Source organism: Podarcis melisellensis (genome assembly GCF_964234715.1).
Source record: "Podarcis melisellensis genome assembly, chromosome: 7".
NCBI lineage: Eukaryota > Metazoa > Chordata > Lepidosauria > Squamata > Lacertidae > Podarcis > Podarcis melisellensis.
Genome location: NC_138539.1, coordinates 44,819,135 through 44,840,882, shown reverse-complemented (window position 1 = coordinate 44,840,882; position 21,748 = coordinate 44,819,135). Strand labels below are relative to the sequence as shown.

The 21,748-nt window shown below is 39.6% G+C and overlaps 1 protein-coding gene across 1 annotated transcript; it reads left to right on the top strand.

The window, feature by feature from the left end:
* The first annotated feature begins 224 nt into the window (after positions 1–224).
* Positions 225–19,510, top strand: RIOK3 (RIO kinase 3). Its single transcript, XM_081918368.1, has 13 exons — positions 225–427; positions 2,880–3,001; positions 3,641–3,786; positions 3,894–4,001; positions 10,460–10,569; positions 11,590–11,733; positions 12,066–12,193; positions 13,000–13,188; positions 14,292–14,451; positions 15,405–15,485; positions 15,570–15,659; positions 16,194–16,301; positions 17,969–19,510. The coding sequence occupies exons 1-13, from the start codon at positions 353–355 to the stop codon at positions 18,074–18,076; spliced, it is 1,569 nt and encodes a 522-aa protein (XP_081774494.1). The 5' UTR covers positions 225–352; the 3' UTR covers positions 18,077–19,510.
* Positions 19,511–21,748: the final 2,238 nt, after the last annotated feature.

Sequence of the window (21,748 nt, the reverse complement as noted above, 5' to 3'; positions counted from 1 at the left end):
TTTACGGTAGTTCTTTGAAAAGTGGTTTATTTTCACGGCATTGTGAGAAAACAGTGCCATAAACGAATGAAAGGGATGGAGTGATTTTTATCCGTACGACAAAAGAGGAAGCGAAGCGGCCAACAGCAACACAAAAGCCTCTCAGGGCAGGGGAGATTCCAAAGGAAGTGACGTCACCGGGACGTGCACTCGGCGAACCAATAGGCAGCCAGCGCCGACGGCGAAGGGGCGGGAGGAGTTGAGGCGAGCGGAGAAGAAGCCGGAAGAAGTTTTATTTCTGCCAGGCGCCCTCTTACCCTGTTGCTGCTCTTCCTTCTCTCGGCGTCCATCTCCGTTCCTTTGCACGCCTAACATGGAGCCCGGCGCAATCGCTGCTGTCGTCCCCGCTCCTGAGGCGAGCGCGAGTCCAGCTTGGCCCCAAACCAAGGTGAGGCGGGGAAGGCCGGCGGCGGCCGTGTCCGAGGAATTTCTTCAGGCCTGGTCTAGATCCAGCCGCCCCCAGAACGAGAGCCTGCGGGGGAGGCCTGAGGTGGCGGGGTGGGCGCCGTCGTCGCTTCAGGCATTGAAGGGCGGCGGCGGTGGGGAGGATCCCCCCATTGATAAGCGGGTAGAGCGGAGGCCTCGTCGCGTAATTCCCTGAGAGGAAACAAAATGAAATATCTCTCCCCCCCCGCCTCTCTCTCTCACACACACTCTTGGTTTTCTCTCAGGGAATGTTGTGACTGTTAAGAAAAACGACGCTGTCTCCCCTCGCGGAACCTGAAGTGGTACAGCCCACTCGCTTCGTGTAATTCTGCCCGCCTCGTCCTTCTGCGGGTGTAAACGAGGCGCCAGGCCTCCAGAGAAGGAGGCCTTGGCTTTGCCTCCTCTCCCGCCACACTGGTTGGGACGGGAAGGGGGGGCGCGGGTTTTATTGGCCGAAGTGACCCCGCCGCTGGCTCCTTTCATTTTCACCGCCTGCCCCACAAAAAGGTAAAGGGACCCCTGGGGTCGTGGCAGACTCTGGGGTTGCGGCGCTCATCTCACTTTATTGGCCGAGGGAGCCAGCGTACAGCTTCTAGCTCATGTGGCCGTCATGACTAAGCCGCTTCTGGCGAACCAGAGCAGTGCATGGAAACGCCGTTTACCTTCCCGCTGGAGCGGTACCTATTGATCTACTTGCACTTGACATGCTTTCGAACTGCTAGGTTGGCAGGAGCAGGGACCGAGGAACGGGAGCTCACCCCGTTGCGGGGATTCGAAATGCCGATCCTCTGATCAGCAAGTCCTAGGCTCTGTGGTTTAACCCACAGCTCCACCCGCATCCCTTGCCTGCCCCACGGGGTTCCTCTAATTCAAAAGGCCAACCTTGTGCTGGCAGAGACGAGTAAAGGGTCCAAGGGTTTCTGTGAGGATAGAGTTGGGGGCTGGTGAGGGAACAGCCATTTCATAGCCACCAGAGGCTATGTGGCAGAAAGATGTTAGGTGGGACATAGCTGAGCGAGCAAAGTAAATATTAATACTCTTTGCCAGCATAGAGGCAAATAGGTATAGGGTTCTCATTGTTTCAATGACCTGGTTGTAAACCCTCCAAAAACAAGGTTAGAATGTAATGTTCGGGAGTAATAACTTAATTTAAGCAATTTTGAGTCTACGCTCAGATAAGCTTGCCTGTTTGTCAGTCTTCTGATAAGAGGCTACAGATGGATATGGTGCTGGGCTCAGAGCCAAGTAACTCATTTGTAGTGCTCTGAAACCTGGTATTCATTGAGAGGGACCATTAACTGATCCATCATTCATAAATTAGATTTATGGGTGTGCTGCTGTAACGTTTAAAGTAACAGCTGTTTTACAAATTCTTAATAATTCCTAACTCTCAGTGACCTCACTAATGTAAGCTGGAGCAGATAGGCTGCAATCTAGTTCAGAACAGCAAGATCAGCCTTAGTGTTATGTAACATGAATTTCTGAGAGAAGAGTTCTTTGTAAGCCAGACCTTTGGTCCTTTATCAATAAAGTTGGCATGGTAAAAAGCATTTGTTCTCTGTCATGTGGATCTTTGATCAGTGTGGACACATATTCGTCAGCTAATCAAACCCTTCTGATTTTTATCAGTAGGTATTTTGTAGGATGATTCATAGATGGCACTCAGTGTTTGAAACTCTGATTGTTCTAAGCACATTTTGCGACAGGGAATTCATTAGCATGAACAGTTTCTGAGCTCTAGGCACAGTACTGCGCCTGAGATTTCAGATTAAAACTGCAGAATGGAAGGAAAGGGGGACCTTTTTCTGCCTCCCCACTTCCAGTTACTCTCTGAAGACAGGAGAAGAGACCCTCTTAAGGATATTAAGGTGTGGGCAGGGGAAGGACTAGAGTAGACCATGTGAAAAATGAACATGATATTTTAGCTGCAGTTCATTCATTTTCAGCTTTGTATTCTTGTTATAAAAAGTGTGTCTAGCCATCCCATTGTTGTGCCCATAACCTAGATTTAAGGCGTCATTTAGTTCCTAGTTTTCATATCTCGGTTTCTAACACTGTTGGCAATGATCAGTGAAAAAGGGGGAGACTGTCTTATCCTGGACATGTTCAGTTATTTAAGTGGAGAAAGTGACAATTTCAGATCTGAAACAGAAATTGAGTGAATTATAGAGGCAAATATTTAAACAGCTCTCATATTTTAAATGCTGATATATTTTTATGTATACTTTTTAAAGGCATTGTTCAGTCTATAAATAAAAAGTAGTAAGACTCACTTCTGTGACTTCACAAGACTGGATTCATTTTACACAGTGTATTTCCATGTATCTATACAAAGAAATGTGACATCAGGATTTTATGCAAAGAAAAATTATCTGTCTTATCCATAGCCAAAAAGATATCTATTTTTGTTGCAGTGTCCATGGGGAACTCCTAAAAACACCACAATATCATGTTCCTTTGCTGATGTCATGAGTGAACAGCTAGCTAAAGAGCTACAGTTAGAAGAAGAAAATTCTTCTTTTCCTGAAGTGGTATCGTAAGTTGAATATCCTTACATTATGAATGCTTATTACAGACTTAGTTAATTGTTAGTGGGATCCTGTATTTATTTTTTTTAACAGATGCAATTCTTCACACCTGTACTTGGAAGTATATATTACATAAGTAGAACTTCTGAGTACATATGCATAGAGTCAGATGGTGAGTGCGATTTTTGGGAAACTATTGTAGCAATAGCTAAAGTCAGTATTGGGGCTTGACAAAGTCTTTTCGTTGGGGTAGTTACGACCCTTCCTACCTGCTGCTGCCATAGCTTTCTCTTCAGGTTTGAGAGAGGAAAAAAGTCGGTGCCTAGTGAAATGACTCATCTTACACAAGGTGCCTGAAAGAGTCTGAATTGCTTCCTTGTTTAAAGTGAGCTGTATTCAGAAGGAAGGGAGTGGAATTACCACACTCCATGTTGTATACTGTGTGGAAATTATTTAGTGTCCTGCCAGGCTCCTTTAAAATGAAGAAATTGCATAGCCACCTCCTTCCTTTTTAATTACACAAAGAAATCAACTTCCTCCTCTGCAATGTATATTATATGGCAGCTAAAAATGTACTGTATTCTTAGTTGGAGTACCAAGAGCTGAATTGTCCCGCTAAGTGTTCTCTTTTGGTCTCTGATATCCAGGGCTGTTGAAGGATCATTTATTAGTGGGGAGAATATTGATACTTCCAGTGACTTGATGCTGGCACAAATGCTGCAAATGGAATTTGATAGAGAGTTTGATGCACAGCTTCGACGTGAAGAAAAGAAGTTCAACGGAGATAGCAAAGGTTACTGTCATGAGTCATGATTTCTTTGTTAGGGTGAATCTTTCTGTTTCTCATTGGCCCTCCTAACAACTGTTAACTCGTATACATTTTTGTTTCTATTTCTCAAGTGTCCATATCTTTTGAGAACTACCGCAAGGTACATCCTTTTGAAGACAGTGACAGCTCTGAAGATGAGGTTGATTGGCAGGATACTCGTCATGATCCTTATAGAGCAGGTACCATTTGGATTAAAAACTTATAAAATGTACCATTTCTATAAGCAAAATTTTTCATATTGTAGGATCCTGAAAAAGTGTTTTGTGAGGCCATTGGCAACTGCTTAATGAAGATCACGCTGTGAATTACATAATATGCTGTTATCTTTTAAATATTATAATGTTTAATAGAGCACATGGGAGTGCTTTCAATAGAAAAAGGCAAATCCCTGCTAAACTGTAGCTTGAGTTCTAAAAATTTAGAATAGGGTATAGGGAGGAGAAGAAAAGGAAGGAATGTGAGTAAAGCAGTTATGTGTACTTCTCTTGTGCAAAGATTGTCTGGGAGACAGATTCAGGAATGGGAAGCTGCAGCCTTCCAATAACTTTGTCCGTAGTTCATGCATTTTCTAGTTATGTTGATCCTACCTTCAAGATGGCGCCGAGGTAAGACGCTCTTATCGGAGCTCAAAGAGATCTTTTAACTAAATGTTGCTGGCTCTCCTTCCCCTTTTGGATTTTATTTCCTTTCACCATTTCGCTGTGCTTTTGAACATTTTATCTTATCCTCCTCGGTGCCGGGACTTAAAGAAGCTAATGAAGCTTTAACGAAGGCTCTCAGACATTCCCTTCCGGGCATTAAGGCACTCCCTCCCAGTTTCTCGTCGACTCCTTGTGATAAACTTATTCCAAGGATTCTTAAGGACTTTTAATCGGCTTTTAACCCTAAAAACTACAAACTCATAAAACCACAAATTTCTCCCACCACTTCTAACTTCGTGGACCCCTAAACCCCTAAACATCTCAGTTGTTTTAACAAACTGGGAAGAAGGGGGGGGGTACTTCAAAGGAGTGCTATAATTGGCTCCAGTTTTAAACTCCTCGCAGCAGCCCAGCCTGGACTGAATGAGAATTGAACGAGATTGCGACCTGAGAACCTTAGCACTTTATCACTTTACTTAGAAGTCTGATTTCATCGACTTAAGAAGAATCTAGCAATGAGAAGAGCCAAAAGACTCAGGTCTCTTGATACAGAAACCGACACAGAGTCCTCTGGTTTCAAACAGAGTAATCTAGATAATTACCTGCTACCTCAAAAACAGCACGTATCTCCTCCCAAAACCTTCCTCAACTCTTCGCATGAAAAGACAATTGAAGAGATATCCCAAGGAATAAATGAGGACAAGGCTACTACTCCCATAACAGAGGCACAAGCGCAAATTGATAGAAAGGTGGAGCTGCTAGAGGAATGCTGCCTACTGACTGCTCAAACAGTTCAAAAAATCTTTGAACAATTACAAAACATCTCCAAGAAGCTGGACAACCGAGATGAAAGGAGGCAACTCACTCCCCTTTTGCCATCCTTAACAAGCCCTGGAGATAAACAGAACAAATACAAATTTATGCCTCTAAACCAGCCAAAAACCAGAGGAAGCCCCCCTCACTCAATCAACCTGATACTGAGGCCATGTGAGATTGTTCTCCACATTTTTCCATATAGAGGGCCCCTACCTTATTGGGAGTCACCTTTCTGGGCCAGACATCATCTAAATCTGCTCCTTAGCCTTGAGGGTGGAAGCATTGACTTAAAAGCAGTCAAGAGGCTTACTAACGATGGATATTCCAAAAAAGTACTACTAAGATTTGGTAGCCATAGAATTCCAACCAAACTCTTAAGGGAAAAGGCTCATTTAGCCCAGAAAGGAATTATCCCGCGCCGACACTTTGAAGATATATCACCCAGACCACTGATTGCATCTAAAAGACAGAACAAGATGAACAAGGCCATTCCACCAGAAGCCGATATCTGCCCTACTCCCGTGGAAGAACCCAGTAGATGGGAGAAACCGCAGCCAGCTACCCGGAAAACCACACAAGAAAAATCCAAGCTCCCAAACCATGCGACTGTAGCATCAAATAACAACCTCGCCCTTGACACAATAGACTGGACAGTCCCAGAAGAAGAAGATCTGCTGAGTAACTTTACCAAGCTACCAGATAAAGAACAAATAAACATACTCAGTAAATTGACGAAACTACAGGCCAGATTGACCGAAATTCACCAACAGGGTCAACAAAATGCAGTAGAAACAACACACAATCAAACCTTACACTTACCAGCTTTTTCCCCAAAATGCATAGTCAAAAAGAGAGCTACTAATGGAACTTTCAAATGTATAGATGCAGAGCTTCAAATCCAGCCGCCTTTAGAATATGAAATGGCAAGGAAAAACTCCAGTAATGAAACCACAAATTCCTGGCTGAGATATCAAATATTAGCTCCAAACGAAATAGGTACCCCTACTTTAAGTACTACAAAGGACCTTAACATTGCCGAACAAAAGATGACCTCCAACAGACCTGACACACTGAGCTCAACACCAAATGAGGCCAAAGAAATGGAAGTAGAGACTGAAAACAGTCCAACTGTCCATAACAGCCCACCAGCCACAGAAATTTCTCAGGAACAAGGAACAGTTAAGGAAGAAAATCAAGAAAGGGAGGAAACTTTAATTTCCCGCACTTTAAAAAAAAATCTAAGAGATCCACCACCATGTTCCCCACCGAAAGCAGCGACAAATGGCTGTATCTGCACAAGACAAAATCCCTCGCTAGACTTAATAACAGAACTAGAATGACTAAATGCTGTCAACCAGCCACCAACTCAAAAACGGACCCTACGCTTGCTGTCCTGGAATATCGCAGGGTGGGGAAACAAAGGCGGAGACCCAGACCTAATTAACTTCTTTAAAGATTTTGAATTAATACTTCTACAAGAAACATGGTCAACTAGAGATATCAAAATCAACGGATTCACCTCCTATACGAAACCCGCATCGAAAACAAACACGAAGGGCCGGCCGAAAGCAGGGTTCTGTTGTATGATCAAAGACAACTTAGGGTTTGAAATCAAGCAACTAGAAGAATGCTTACCACTTGCACAAGCTCTACTTTTAACCCAAAACAAAGATTCTTTGCTACTTGTAAATGTCTATATCCCCCCAACCAAAAATAACAGCAGCAGTGAAAACTGGTCACAACTAACCTCTTATATAGAAAACTTGACCGATAAATACCCAAATGCCTCACTGATAATAGCAGGTGATTTTAATGCCAGAGTAGGAACCAACAATGAACAACTATGTAGCAAACTAAATTGGAATACTGATAATGATATCGCACATGCCCTGAAAATAGGACGATTCTCCAGAGACAGGGTTGTTAACAACGAAGGCTTACGCCTACTTGAATTATGTAACAACTTTAATTTGCAGATTGTAAATGGTTCAACAAAAGGCGATAGAAGCGGGGAGTTTACATACTTCTCCCCCCGAGGATGCAGCGTCATCGACTATATTCTTGTCCCTTATAATATTATAAACTTGATCATGGACTTCAAAATTGGAACGCGCACTGAAAGCGACCATCAGCCATTATCGTTGTCTATTAACTTAAAGGACGAAACCAAAATCACTAAGTACAATACCATAGAACCTTCTCAATACAAACAAATGACCCAATTAAAATGGTCCCAGGAAATGAGTGTAGCAGTGGGGCAAAAACTTACAGCCAACTTGAGAAAACAAGTATTATCCAACTTAAAGATCACTAATTCCTACAGTGATATTCCGAAAATTTATAATGAAATCTTCCAAATGTTTGTAGAGCTTAGTACTCCACCTAAAGTTTGGGTACTTAAACATACCGCTAGCCCTTGGTTTGATGATGAATGTTTCCAGCTAAAAAGAAAACTGCGCCTAACATTTAAAAATAATCGCACTAAACTAGAGCCCTCTTATCTTGATGAAAAAAGAAAATATCATTACATTCTGGCCGAAAAGAAACAGAAATACGCAACCCAAAAATGGCTACAATTATTTGACTCAATTCAGAGTAAAAACAACAAAGCGTTCTGGAACTTAGTGTATGGAGGATTGAAAGCCGAAAATCAACTAACTCTACCACCAATTGCAGAATCCAAATGGTCCCAATACTTTACATCTGTATTTAACAATCTACATAGTGAACTTAAAGGAAATGAAACCACTAAAAATAAAATTATTAAACTCCAGGAGTGGCCAAGGGTAGAGGAAGAGGAAATTAGAGAGATAGTTAAAAATTTCAAATCGGGGAAATCTCCTGGGCCAGACGGTCTACCAATAGAATTATTTAAGACCTATATAGATTGGTGGGCAGAACCCTTAGCCCAACTGTTTACGCTTATAGATAAATATGGGATCATACCTGAGATATGGCTAAGATCAATAATTATTCCAATCTTTAAAAATGGCGACCCAAAAGAACCAAGGAATTATAGACCGATAAGCCTTCTATCAGTGATAGGGAAAATCTACGCTAAGCACCTCTTATCTAAACTCCTTACCTGGATGAAAAATCTAAATTTACCAGGGAAAGAACAAATAGGTTTCTCCAAAGGTTGCTCTACACTAGACCACTGTCTTATTCTTATGCATCTGGTTGAAAAATACAGATCCCAAAGGCAATCTAAGATATACGCTGCTTTTGTAGATTTTCGTGGTGCATTCGACTCAATTGACCGCCCAAAGTTGTGGAGGAAACTCGCAGAATTAAAAATTGATCAGCGCCTATTGATTCTAATGCAAAATCTACACTCTTCCAATACCTGTCAAGTCAAACTCAACATCAAAGGTCACCTTTCATCAGACATCCCAATCTCGAAAGGGGTAAAACAAGGGTGCATTCTTGCCCCCTTTCTATTTAATTTATTTTTATCAGACTTGCCAGATTACCTTCAAAAAATAGAATCACATGCCCCTAAACTTAATCAGAAACCAGTTCCTCTCTTACTATACGCAGACGATGCTGTCCTACTATCCTTAACGAGCTTGGGTCTAAAACGTCTTATATCTTCACTGATCCTCTATTGCGAATGTAACAAACTCTCTATAAACTATGAGAAGACAAAAATTTTGGTCTTCTCGAATGGTTGGAAATTAGAGAAATGGAAAATAAGAGGGCAAGAAATCCAACAAGTGAAAATCTATAGGTATCTGGGAATCTTATTCCAGAGCAATTTAGGGTGGGCAACCCATCGCACAAATGCCATAAAACAGGCAAAGTGCATCTCATCAGCAGTTGCCCGTTTTCATTATCAGAAAGGTAATCAATTTATTCCTGCGGCAAATCAGATATTTCAAACAAAAGTGCAATCCCAGATATTCTATGGAATCCCGCTATGGGTCCAAGCATATAACAATGATTTAAAAAAGATTCACTCTAGCTTTCTGAGACGTATTCTTGGACTCCCAGCTATGATCAAATATGAAACAATGTGTGCAGAAATAGGCATACACACAATGGAATATTGGGCATGGTCCACCTCAATAAAGTATTGGTTACGCTGCCACTTCCGCTGCCCTCCATCAAGTCTGCTCGCTGATTTGCTCAAAGACTCCTATAAATCAAGATGGTATCAGCACCTCGAAAAAAAGATTGAATCTTTAGGCGTCGAGCTGGAGTCCCTGTACAATTCTAATGAGCAATATATTTCCCATAATATCCTAACTAGACTAAAGGATGTCGAGAGACAAAATATTATGGCAGCTGTAAACAAAATTTGCTCCCCCATATTCTACGAATTAAATATCTTAGATAGCAGAGCCAATTACGTCACTAAACTAATAATCCCAGCCCAACGTAGGGCTTTTATGCTGGCCCGCTTGAATGTTTTTCCCTCAGCATTTGTCAGGGGAAGATATCAAAACATTCCTAGAAACAAGAGACTCTGCAGATGCTCTATGAATGTCCCGGACACTGTAGAGCATATCCTCCTTCATTGCCCATTGTACAGTACGCTCCGTCAACGCGTGCTGTCCCCTCTTTTGGGTGGTCTGGAACCGCAGCAAGGTGAATGTGTGGGATTCTACCTATCCGACGTTGACCAAAGGGTAACGGCGGGGGTAGCCGAGTTTTTGGCAGCAGTCCTCCAAGGAGCAGGTTAGCAAGGAAAACCACTGACTCTATATGTATATATATATATGTACTTAGCAAACTGCTGCCTTTTTTATATATATTTCAAGGCTTTTATATGTTATTTTCTCTTTTAAGGTTTTATTTCCATAATGCCTAATAAAGGTTTGATAAAGTAAGTAGATTAAATATGAAGTATTAGCAACACATGTCACAAAAATCTTTACTAAATGAGCCCCCTTTTTGGGATATGAAAGTGTCAGATTTTCTCAAGCTTCCCTAAGAACTAAAACCTTTTTGTTCACTATAGCTGCAAAGAAATAACAGCCAAAAGAAATGGAAAGGATCAGGTAGTTTGTGTAGGGAACCATATGATATAACTCTATCTCTATCTATATCTATATATATAGTGATCGCATCAATGTAACTCATGCCCTAGAATGCTTTGTAGGATGTGGCTAAAAAGGTTGCATACATTTACTAGTCTTGGAAGTGTATTTTGAGTGCAATATTTTTATTATTCATAGATAAGCCCACTACTACTCCAAAAAAAGGCTTTATAGGAAAAGGAAAAGATATTACTACCAAGCATGATGAGGTTGTGTGTGGAAGAAAGAATACTGCTCGAATGGAAAATGTAAGTTCTGTCCTAAGTTTATGCTTGACGTTCCAAGGTTGGTCCGTGACTACTTGCAAAACACTTGTTGACTCTTGATATATACTGCTTCACTTCCCATGATAACCCTGTACTTGATACAAATGTCATGATAGTATCTATGTCAGTATTTAAACTTGTTCTATGCACCTGTTTAAAAACAATTATATGGCTCTATTTGCACATAACACTAAGCCCTGGTTTGTTGTAACCATAGTTTGCCCATCTGTGAGGTAATTCATAGCATGTTGAAGAAACAAGTCATGGCTTGTTTTCTCCCAAGCTAAATTTGTTTTCTAGCTGCTCTTACCTCATGCCTCTGTAGCTTGGTGAGTATCCAGCACTGGGTGGCCAACAAACCATGGTTCAGCAAGCCACACTTCATCTAAACAAGCCATAATTTAGCACGGCATGTAAACTAGGCCATGATCTCTTAGCTTCTGAAGCGTGTGTCAGAGATCCAGATCCAGAAGGGAGCACGGTATCCTATAACCTGGAATGCCCCCCTAATGTCTCTGGTTAAATACTTTCGTAGAAGGATTTCATAGGATCATAGAATTGTAGAGTTGGAATAGACCATGAGTGTCATCTAGCCGAACCCTGTACTAGAAGTTCATAGTATAGTTGCCCCATATTTTTATTCTTTCTTATAACTATATTGATTTGTTGTAGTTTGTATTTGTCATGGCCTCTGTCAAGAAAAATAAAATTTATTATCTGCGTTAGTGTCATCTGCAGTGTGCTTTAGTGGATAAAGTGCTAAGCTTGAACTTGAGAGATCTGGGTTCAAATTTCTGCTCTGTCTTAAAGCTCCCAAACTGGCCTGGAGCGAGTCTCTCTCCCATAGGTCTTCTCTTTAGATTGTTATGATAATATGGGGGAAAGTTATTTTTGCTGTAGTAAGTAATGGGCGCACTGCAGGTGTAGGTCTCCCCTATCAGCAACTTTTTCAGACACACAGAAAATTCCATGTCATTCACTGAATTCCACCTGTCTTCACAGTTTGCACCTGAATTTCAAGTTGGTGATGGAATTGGTATGGACCTAAAATTGTCCAATCATGTCTTCAATGCCTTAAAGCAGCATGCATACTCCGAGGAACGTAGAAGCGCCAGGCTCCATGAGAAGAAGGAACATTCTACTGCTGTACGTTTTGGTGACTCAGACAAAATGAAAATTGCATAGTTTAGCAGGGCTGTATTATTTAGAATAAACTTGATATCTGAATACTGGAAAAGTTAAGACTTTTCTGGAGTCATAGCAGAACATTATTTGAGAGTTGCGCCTGCTGAGTAGGTTGTTTTATGCCATAACTGAAGTAATTGATACAGAAAAATATATAGAGGATAGTTTTAAAATTTAAACACCTGATCAAGCTAAAGTTCATAGCACTTGTAGATTAATCAGAGGAACGTTTTGTCATCTGCACTAAACATACAGCATAATAAAAGTTTATCTTCCCCACTCTTCTTGTGCAGGAGAAAGCAGTAGATCCTAAAACACGCTTACTTTTGTATAAGATGGTCAATTCTGGAATGCTGGAGACCATCACTGGATGCATAAGTACAGGAAAAGAGTCAGTGGTGTTTCATGCATATGGAGGAAGGTATTTTTAAAAATATGGTTATGATACTTGTATTGTGTAAAACTGAGAGCAACTGCAGAGCAACATAGTATTTGGAATACTTGTATACTGTTCGTTACCTTAGATTTTATAAAATTGTTGCGGTGGAAGTATGCAGCATAACACTTGTCCCCCTTCCTTAAAATAAATAATATTATAGGCTATACTGAAACCTTAAGTTAAATCTACTACAGTGGTGCCTCACAAGACGAAAAGTTCCGCGAGTCTCTTCGTCTTGCGGTTTTTTTGTCTTGCAAAGCAAGCCCATTAGCAGCTTAGCGGATTAGCGCTCTTAGCGGGCTTAGCGGATCAGCTGTTTAGCGGCTTAGCGGATCAGCGGCTTAGCGGATCAGCTGATAAGCGGCTTAGCGGATCAGCTGATAAGTGGCTTAGCGGCTTGGGAAAAAGGGGGGGAGGAAAAAACCCCCGCAGGAGCTCACAAGACATTTTCGTCTTGCAAAGCAAGCCCATAGGAAATTCGTTTTGCGAAGCACCTCCAAAACGGAAAACCCTTTCGTCTAGCGGGTTTTCCGTCTTGCGAGGCATTCATCTTGCGGGGCACCACTGTATTTAAATCTAGTAATGTAAAATATACATCATTATAAAATGACTAGTTCAATGGTCAAATGTTTCAAAGCTGACATTGAGATACAATGCAATGAAATAATTTTCCAAATATGTTCTCGTCTTTTGCCTTATCTATCTTATCATCTGTTTTACTGGTTGAAGTTTCTTTAAAATTGGTTTGTAGGCATGTAACTAAAACTTCTTTTTTTCTCCTCTTAAAGTTTGGGTGAGGATGCTAGCCCCATACCTTCAGAATGTGCCATAAAGGTGTTTAAAACAACTCTGAATGAATTTAAGAATCGTGATAAATATATCAAAGATGATTATAGGTTCAGAGATCGTTTCAGCAAACTGAATCCACGAAAGATAATCCGAATGTGGGCTGAGAAAGAAATGCACAACTTAAAAAGGTATGGAAATGTAGTTGCTTAAAAAGGTATGGAAATGAATAAGCTGTAGCATCTTGTTGAAAACCAAGTAAAATCTCCCTTCAACATTGACTACGTGTCTTGAACCATGTTTCTTTATGTATAAAATATTTTACATTTTTTACAATTATTATTTGCTATACTGTACACGTAACGGTTTTGCTTTAAATCTTAATTTATTTAAAACTATATAGTGCCTGTCCAGTTGGTGTATACAATAAAATACAAAGCTATACAAAATGGTTAAAAATAAAAAAACCAACATAAATCATAATTGAGTACAACCCATTAGTTAATACATTTAAAGCTGTTATTAAAATGTTATATGGCAGTAATGAGGAATCTGCAGCCCACAAGTCTAATTCAGGCTGGTATAAATGTGTCTAATTTGGCCCCCAATCCACCTTGTATGTTGTATATGATGTTAGGTGTGGGGCAGGAAAAGACATGGGTGCAGAGGATTGATAAGAGCCTCACAATGCGGAATCAAACAGGATTTGCTTGATTGGCAGTGACTTCAAGCTCCAATTGAATCAGTTAAAATGTCTTTTAACTGATGGAAGAAGAAGAAGAGTTTGGATTTGATATCCCGCCTTTCACTCCCCTTCAGGAGTCTCAGAGCGGCTCACATTCTCCTTTCCCTTCCTCCCCCACAACAATCACTCTGAGGTGAGTGGGGCTGAGAGACTTCAGAGAAGTGTGACTAGTCCAAGGTCACCCAGCAGCTGCATGTGGAGGAGCGGAGACGCGAACCCGGTTCACCAGATTACGAGACTACCGCTCTTAACCACTACACCACACTGGCTCTATTGAATTCAAGCTGTACTGCAAAGGAGAAATGGGTGACCTGATGTCAGGTGATTGACAGGTGGGCAGCCCCATCCACCTGTCAAAGTGACCCACCAAAGGTGGGTGAGCTTAAGGATCTTGCCTGCTCAGCTGAGAAGATTCACGACCCTGTTGTATGCTTTTATAAAGAGCCAGTAAGTGTAATTGAGTGAAAACAGGTATGACAGTGTAGGCATGTTGGTGAGTTTTGACTAGCTGTAAATACCTATGCTCTAATGCTTTTTTCTTCTTCACAGAATGCAGGCAGCTGGCATTCCTTGTCCAGAAGTGGTTACCCTTAAAAAGCATGTCTTAGTTATGTCCTTCATTGGCCAGGATCAAGTTCCAGCTCCTAAACTAAAAGAAGTAAAACTCAGTAGCGAAGATATGAAGAAGGCTTACTATCAAGTTCTTCATGTAAGATCAATACAATTGTCTTGTCTTGAAACTATTGGCAAGAGTTCCTTTCAATAACAGATAATTGATGAATATTTATTTATTTACTTATTGAATTTATATAAATGTGCATGTAGGGTCCCTCCGCTGTCTGGTAAGGTTGTTAAGATCATCAAATGAAGCCCATTAGTTTTTCCATGGCCTGATTATTGGCTTGTAATATGGAGTCTGGCATTTTCATTAGGGGCACCAGTGTTGTGGAACATGGGAGGCCCCATCAGTATTGGCATTCCACCTGCTCTTAAAGATGCACCTGTTTCAACAAGCATTTCCCTGATCTTGAAATACTTTATTTGATGGTTGTTTTAACTGTTATGCTCTTTTAATAGGCTTATTTATTATGGATGTGTTAATGTGGTTTTACTATGTACTTTAATTATATTGTCTTTTTAGTCAGAACTGTATTGGAGTCAAAGATTACTACAAGTAGCTTGAACAAAAATTTGAATACAGGACCACTGAAAGTGTTGGTTCTGTGAAACCATCAATTATCTTTACAACAGTATTTCCTAGAGTCCCACAATACTTGGATTATATTTAACACTCCCGAGATTGACAGTCTTTCTTAGTGTAGTAAGTGTACTATAAAAAGTCATGGCTAAATACTTTTAGTAGAAGCAAGAGTAATTAGGGCATTTTAAAAACATGCCTATCAGTCATATGCAATTGCACTTCTGCACTGTTCAGATAAGCTAACTAAAGTGAGCATGCCAAATATTATCTGTAATTTAACTTGGTAATATTTTGTTTCTGAAAAATAAGCAAAAGTTCTTTCATATGGTTGCTTTCTGTATCCAGCATGTATGTACTCATGCATACACTGTCAATTTTTAATCAGTCTTTAGTGGTAATACTGAATAATAATTTAGTGGCATGGAGAGCATTCCCATTAATAACTTGCTGCTTGTTTCTAGATGATGCAACAGTTGTATAAAGAGTGCAGTTTAGTTCATGCTGACCTAAGTGAATACAACATGCTGTGGCAAGGGGGAAAGGTAAGCAGATTCTGCATGGAGAAAAATAACTAGAGATGGTCCCATTTGCAAATATCTGAAATACTCATCTTATTTATATTATAGGTCTGGTTAATTGATGTCAGTCAGTCTGTGGAGCCCACTCACCCACATGGACTCCAGTTCTTGTTTAGAGATTGCAGGAATGTTTCACAGGTAAAGCGTCTGACAATCTTGTTATTTTGTATTTGTATCTGTTGAAGTGCATATATCTTAAAATGTATATGGAAGTTTTCTCAAAATATTTATCACTTCATTCTGAAAATGTAGGTTTAATTTTAATGAGGAAGAGAGAGAATTATATTCAGGGACATTCAAGGAAGAGTTGAGAACATCTTAAATTGTAATTGATTTTTGGTCTCTTAGTTGCTTGTAATACAAAAAACAAAAACAAAAAAAACAGCTGTCTTTTTAATAGGTTATCAAAATACTTTATTCAAGGCCCTGTCCTTGATCTGGAGACTCCACTCCCCTTCGAAAATAAGACAACACAGGCTTATAAAACATGCCTGTATTTGTGTGGGAGAAATGCAGGCTAGAAAGCTTAGGAAAATCTTATTGCAAGTCCAAATGTCCACAAATAATAGCTACCTCAAACAACTGCTAGACTAAAGAAAGAGAGAAAGAAAGGGGGGGGGGGAATGCTTTTATGAATTCAGTGGTTAAACTTACCTTTGCTTTTAATGAAAGTTCTTCCAGAAGAATGGTGTATCTGAAACACTCGGTGAAAGAGAGCTCTTCAATGCTGTCTCAGGTTTAAACTTAGCAGCTGACAATGAAGTGAACTTCTTAGCTGAGGTAAGTTCGCCTCACCTTGGAGTGTGTGGGGGAGGGGGAGTATAAATATGATCTTATTCACTAGGCTGCACTCAGAGCAGCTCTTAGAATGTGCAGAGAGATCTGCATTATGAAGGCACAGTTGAGCCCAATTTTTTTGCATTGTTATTCATACATTTGGACATGCCGCTTGTCTTTGTGTGACCCAGCCTTTCTGTCTAAATATGAAGCATTCCCCCTAGGAATATATGTGTGAGTACTATTCATGAAACTTATTCATGTACCATTTTAGTAAAACCCTTGGTTTCTACAAGAGACAAATCTTTAACCTGCCCAATAAAGTGAGCAAATGTAGGGTTTTCAGAAAACCAGTTTTTATCATAGTCCTGAAAATCCTGAGTCTTGGGGCACAAATAATTAACCAGACCTAACTTGATCTGACAATATAATGCTTTCTGCTGTGTGTGTTTTCTTAGGAAAATTGTTCTTGTATTAGCTATACTCATTTTGCTACTTATTTTAGACATTATATGTACTGCTTAATTACAGTCAAATCTAAGTGCTATGGAGAAGGCTCAATACAATGAGACTAAAAGGAATTAAAACAATAAAATCAGAACTCAGATAAAAAGCCTACTGGATCCCCCCCTTTTTTTTTTAGTATTGTGAGTTAGAGTAGTGAACTGCAAAAATAGTATATTTGGGTTTGGCGTTCAATGTCAACTTTAAGAGAATTTTTCAAATTGAAAACAGGCTTGTTAAAACTCTAAAATTAATGAATTATTTGTAACTTAGACAATAAACATTTATTTTAAACAATTGTATTGTGATTTTCACTGCAGTTAGCAATTCTAGAGTGGTAACAATGAAACTGTAGAATATACATAAATTATACACCAAACAGCATATCAGCAAAACAGTGTAATTGCAACCACCAAAACCATAGACTGACATTACATTTCAGCGAAGACCTAAGCTAATAGTCAGGTGTACACAAACTGCTTTTCAGAGCAGTTTCAGTAGTGGATTGCCATATGGCATAGACTGCTGCTGTTTGGGGAAACTCGAGACCAAAGGTCCTCTGAGGCTCAAAGGAATTAGTTGTCTGCAGTTGCTTGGTTTCTGTGGACTTCGTTTTCACTAACATGGGTCTGTGGTTTTGACTTTAATTTGGCTCTTAGTTAAACATGCAGGTAATATTTCCATTGAATATGCTTGTATAGGAACCACTGGGAATGGTTCAACAGAAGCAGTATTTTCACTAAACTATGTATGAAAATCCCAACTAACTCCTTGTTCTTAGAACATAATTGTGCGTGGGCTGAGCTGATGGTGCTGTTATCTGCATTTCCCATTATGCCTTGTTCATTTTCCCCAGCACAAAAGATGTTACCAGGTGAGACTATCCTGCATATGGTGTGTCAATCTGTTTTGCTTCTGCAAGGGAAAAAATGTTGAGGATGGTAATGCTGGTGAAACAGGAAGAAAATAAAATCAGCAAAGCTCAATAACAGGCTTTTTGTATGAACTCACAATTGTTTAAACATGAGCTGATCAGTAATTTGACAACAATAAAAGGTGAAGACAAAGGCAGTACAAGTTCAGCAAATTGGTATCATGCCAAGCAGAATTGCAGTACATTTAAATATAGTCTGTTTCTGACTACTATGTGTCTTTCTGTTTTATAGATTGAAGCTTTGGAGAAGATGAGTGAAGATCATGTTCAAAATCATGGGAAAAAGGTGTCTCTGTATCCGAGTGATTATGGGAGTCCACCAACATCTTGCAATGAATAGCACTTTGAGTTGAACTGAAACATCTTTTTTGCATCTTACATTAAGTGCAGTGATCAAATGTCAGCTGCCAAAAGCAACAGAAGTTATGGTCAACTCAGAATGCCATAAATGAAACTTCAGGGAACGTGCATTGGTGCTTTGGTGTGTTTTTAGGACAAGCCCACGTTAGGTCACTGGGACTGTCAACTACATGGCTCTCTGACAATGGAAAGTAATTTTCCTTTTAATCTGACATGAATTTTTCAGGTCAGTGCAGCTGAGTTAAGAATATGGTGTGATGAAATATTTAATTTATTTAATGTCACAATTTCAGACTAAACTAAAGTACAACATTAAAATGGGAAAGAGTGATTGATACTCTTTCCTTCCCCTTACACTTTTACATAGTGGTATACCTGATGGAGGAAAAAGTTTAAAACTTTTTGTGCGTATGGTTTATGCACAGACTTTAATTTTAATAGTGTATGGTTAAAGGGAGGCTCACATTATGTTTCATAACTATATTCAACATTGATTTCATATCAAAAGTTTACTATTTTTACAAAAACTTTAATATTCGATATACAAAATTTATATTAATCACTAAGAACAGCCTAAAACATTTTATATGATTTTTACACAATAAAAAAAAACCTCTTTTCCTGTAATTTGATTCTTAAATATGCAGGCCATTATGTTAAATGCTGAAAGAAGAAACTTGCTACTGGATTATAGCAAAAATATTTGGTCTTTGTTTCTTGAACAATACTTGAACAGAAGGCACCTTAGTATGATTCTCACATGGAGGCAGCTTTGGGGAAAAATATAAACAAGTCTAAATTACACAAAATTAGTAAGGATGCACAGCAGAAGCAGCTTCTGTACAGTTGTATCCTAAATGCATAAACTTGAGATGATAGTAAATTTACATCTTTGCACAAGATTCTTTAGGTGTGATTCAGAAAACATATTTAGTCTCAGCATGTGTATGTAACGTAGCCTCTCATGTAATACAATTTGATGCAGTTGATATGACCACATAAACAAAAAACCCAATAGAACACAAATCCTTGGTGATGCATATGTGTAAGAAATCTAGAGTCCTGTAACAATGAACATGTCTACAAGATCTTATATGGAAGTTGAGGAGAGACTTGCCTCTCTATTCATGTATTGTTGATTTCATTCTTGGAGTGTACCGAAGTGTAACTAAATTGTATCATTTCACTAAGGTCAGTATTAAAAAACAGTTCATTCACTGACAGATTTATTGGATTAATGGACTTAGAAGGGTGGTAAAATTTTAGAATGGTCATCTTTTGTTTTCAGATTTCTTCTTTTAGATCCCTTCATTATGTTGTAGTGAGAGACTTGCTGTGTGAAGCTCTCATAGTGGCCTATGGAAAAGCTCGTTCCATGCAAAAGTAAGAGGGATAATAAACAAATCTGATCTTGTCCCTGTGTTTGTGTAGGGTTTTTTTGTCCAGCTTTTGTCTTTGTCCAGCTTTAAAAATTACATTCTAGTTCAAAATCCATCATTCTCACAAAAGTGAATGAGTGTAACATGCTGAGAGGCTGGTCTATAGAAAAGATATTTAAAGTATGCATTGTATTTACCTGTCCATATAAAATCTGATCAATTTTCAAATAAGACATTGGCAAGTACAATCAAATGCAGCCATCCAATGAATGTAGCAGAAGTGTAATGTGTGCTTTTTAAAACTATTATGATGTTCCTGATAGGGTATTAAGAACTATTGAAAATTCTTTGTGTGTTTTTTTAAAAATACCCTTTGACCAACCTTTCAGATGACCTGCATTTTTTATTATTATTGTGTACCGCCCTATAACCGTAGGTCTCAGGGCGGTTCACAACATAAAATCACAGTATAAAAATGCAAAATACATAACAGAAATAAAAACAAGGACAGCCCAATAATCCCCCCTCCCCAACACATTTTAGAAGAGCATTTGTTTGGAAATGGTATGGTGGTCTTGTTAACGATTCAGCTACTGCAGCCACCTTCACAAATTTTGGTATTGTAAGTAAAACCAAAACCCTCTTCAACAGCAAAAGGCCTCCCTTTGCCTCCCTGAGAACTGCTTTTACAATTCTACACTTTCAAACAATGCCCACATCAGTCTTAGATGGAAGATACAGGAAAGTTCCAATGCATTTAAGATTCTGTATTTGTGGGGCAGGTGAAGTTAGATCTTCCCCATTACATACATACTCCATTGTCAGCTCAGCTCTATCAAAACCCCAGAAAGATTTTTGGAACAGATGTTTGCACCGCTGCAGGGACAGAACCCAGAAGTGAAAATATGTTGGCTATTATATGACTGTGACCCACTTGTCACATATAAAGCAGCTTTATTCGCAAAAGCCACTAAAAGTATTTATGCTAGTCACATAAAAGACAACACTAGATTGTGCAGGGGATTCATTAATTTCATTTATTGTAAATGGTTGCTTATTTCTGGATCTTTCTTAACAGGTTTTATTGGATTTGCTGCTTTTGTAATTGGATTTGTAATGGCTTTTAGTCAAATACAGCGATTGATTGATTGATTGATTGATTGATGTTGGGCAGTGTGTGTAGGACGTAAGAGGCTTGACAGAACTGGTCTAAAGAGGTCAAAGACAAATAGTACATCCACTGTTGCCTTTTTCTAAACACATCTCAAAGGCCTTCCCCAGAGTAATGCTAATCCTGAGGTCATGAGAAACTTTTTTCTCATTTTAATATTACAAAATAGCATTACATTGACATTTAGCTGCCCTGGAAACTTAGTACAAGTATGCTTCTGCGTATCCAGTTATAATGGATACAGTTGTTTATACAACCCAGTACTGATGGCAGGATTCTTCTGGAGGTGATCCTTCCCTGGCTTACAAAAGCATTGAAAGTAAAATGCTTTAATATCTGTCATGTTGAGAGCCAAGTCTCCCCACAGTGGGAAATATGTCTATTCTGTGGCATTTTGTTGGCAGAAGAGATGTGCAAGATGGTGTGCATCTTCTATTCTCTGTCCAGAAGCTGACCTGATGGGCAGCTGCATCGTCCTTTAACTAAGGCAATGACCCACCTTGCTCCTCGGCATCTGAGAGTAGCAGGCAACTTAGTGCAGAGCTTGCAGGTCCTATTACCTCATTGCCTAATGATAGCAAGATTTGGACACTTGGTCACACAATATGCAATTATGAAATCTGTGGGGTCAAGAAATTATGATAGCTATTAGTTAAATTGACTTTTGAAGTTTAGACAAATGTCTAGGATTTATGTAATCCTGTACATTAGAAGCACTGCCCACTAGATTCAATGGAACTTGGTGCCAAGTTAGCATGTACAGAATTGCAGCAAATGTTTCTTTGCTAAATTGGGGCTGTAGCTCAGTACATTTGCAACACAGAAGGTCCTGGGTTCAATCCCTGGCATCTCCAGGTAAGCCTGGGAATGCCCACAACCCTGGAAAGCTGCCAGTATCAACAGACCCAGGACCCACTTTTAACTCAAACATGCCTTTGGGGACCATTCCTTGACATTTTAGCATGCACTGACATGAGGGTTGCCACCTTTGGCTGGGCAAAATATGGGGCAAGTTGGGAGGGGGGAATTGGGGTGTGTGTGTAAAAATTTACCGGATGCAGAAATGACTTTAAAGCAATCCATTGCAATGGGTTGTTTCCAG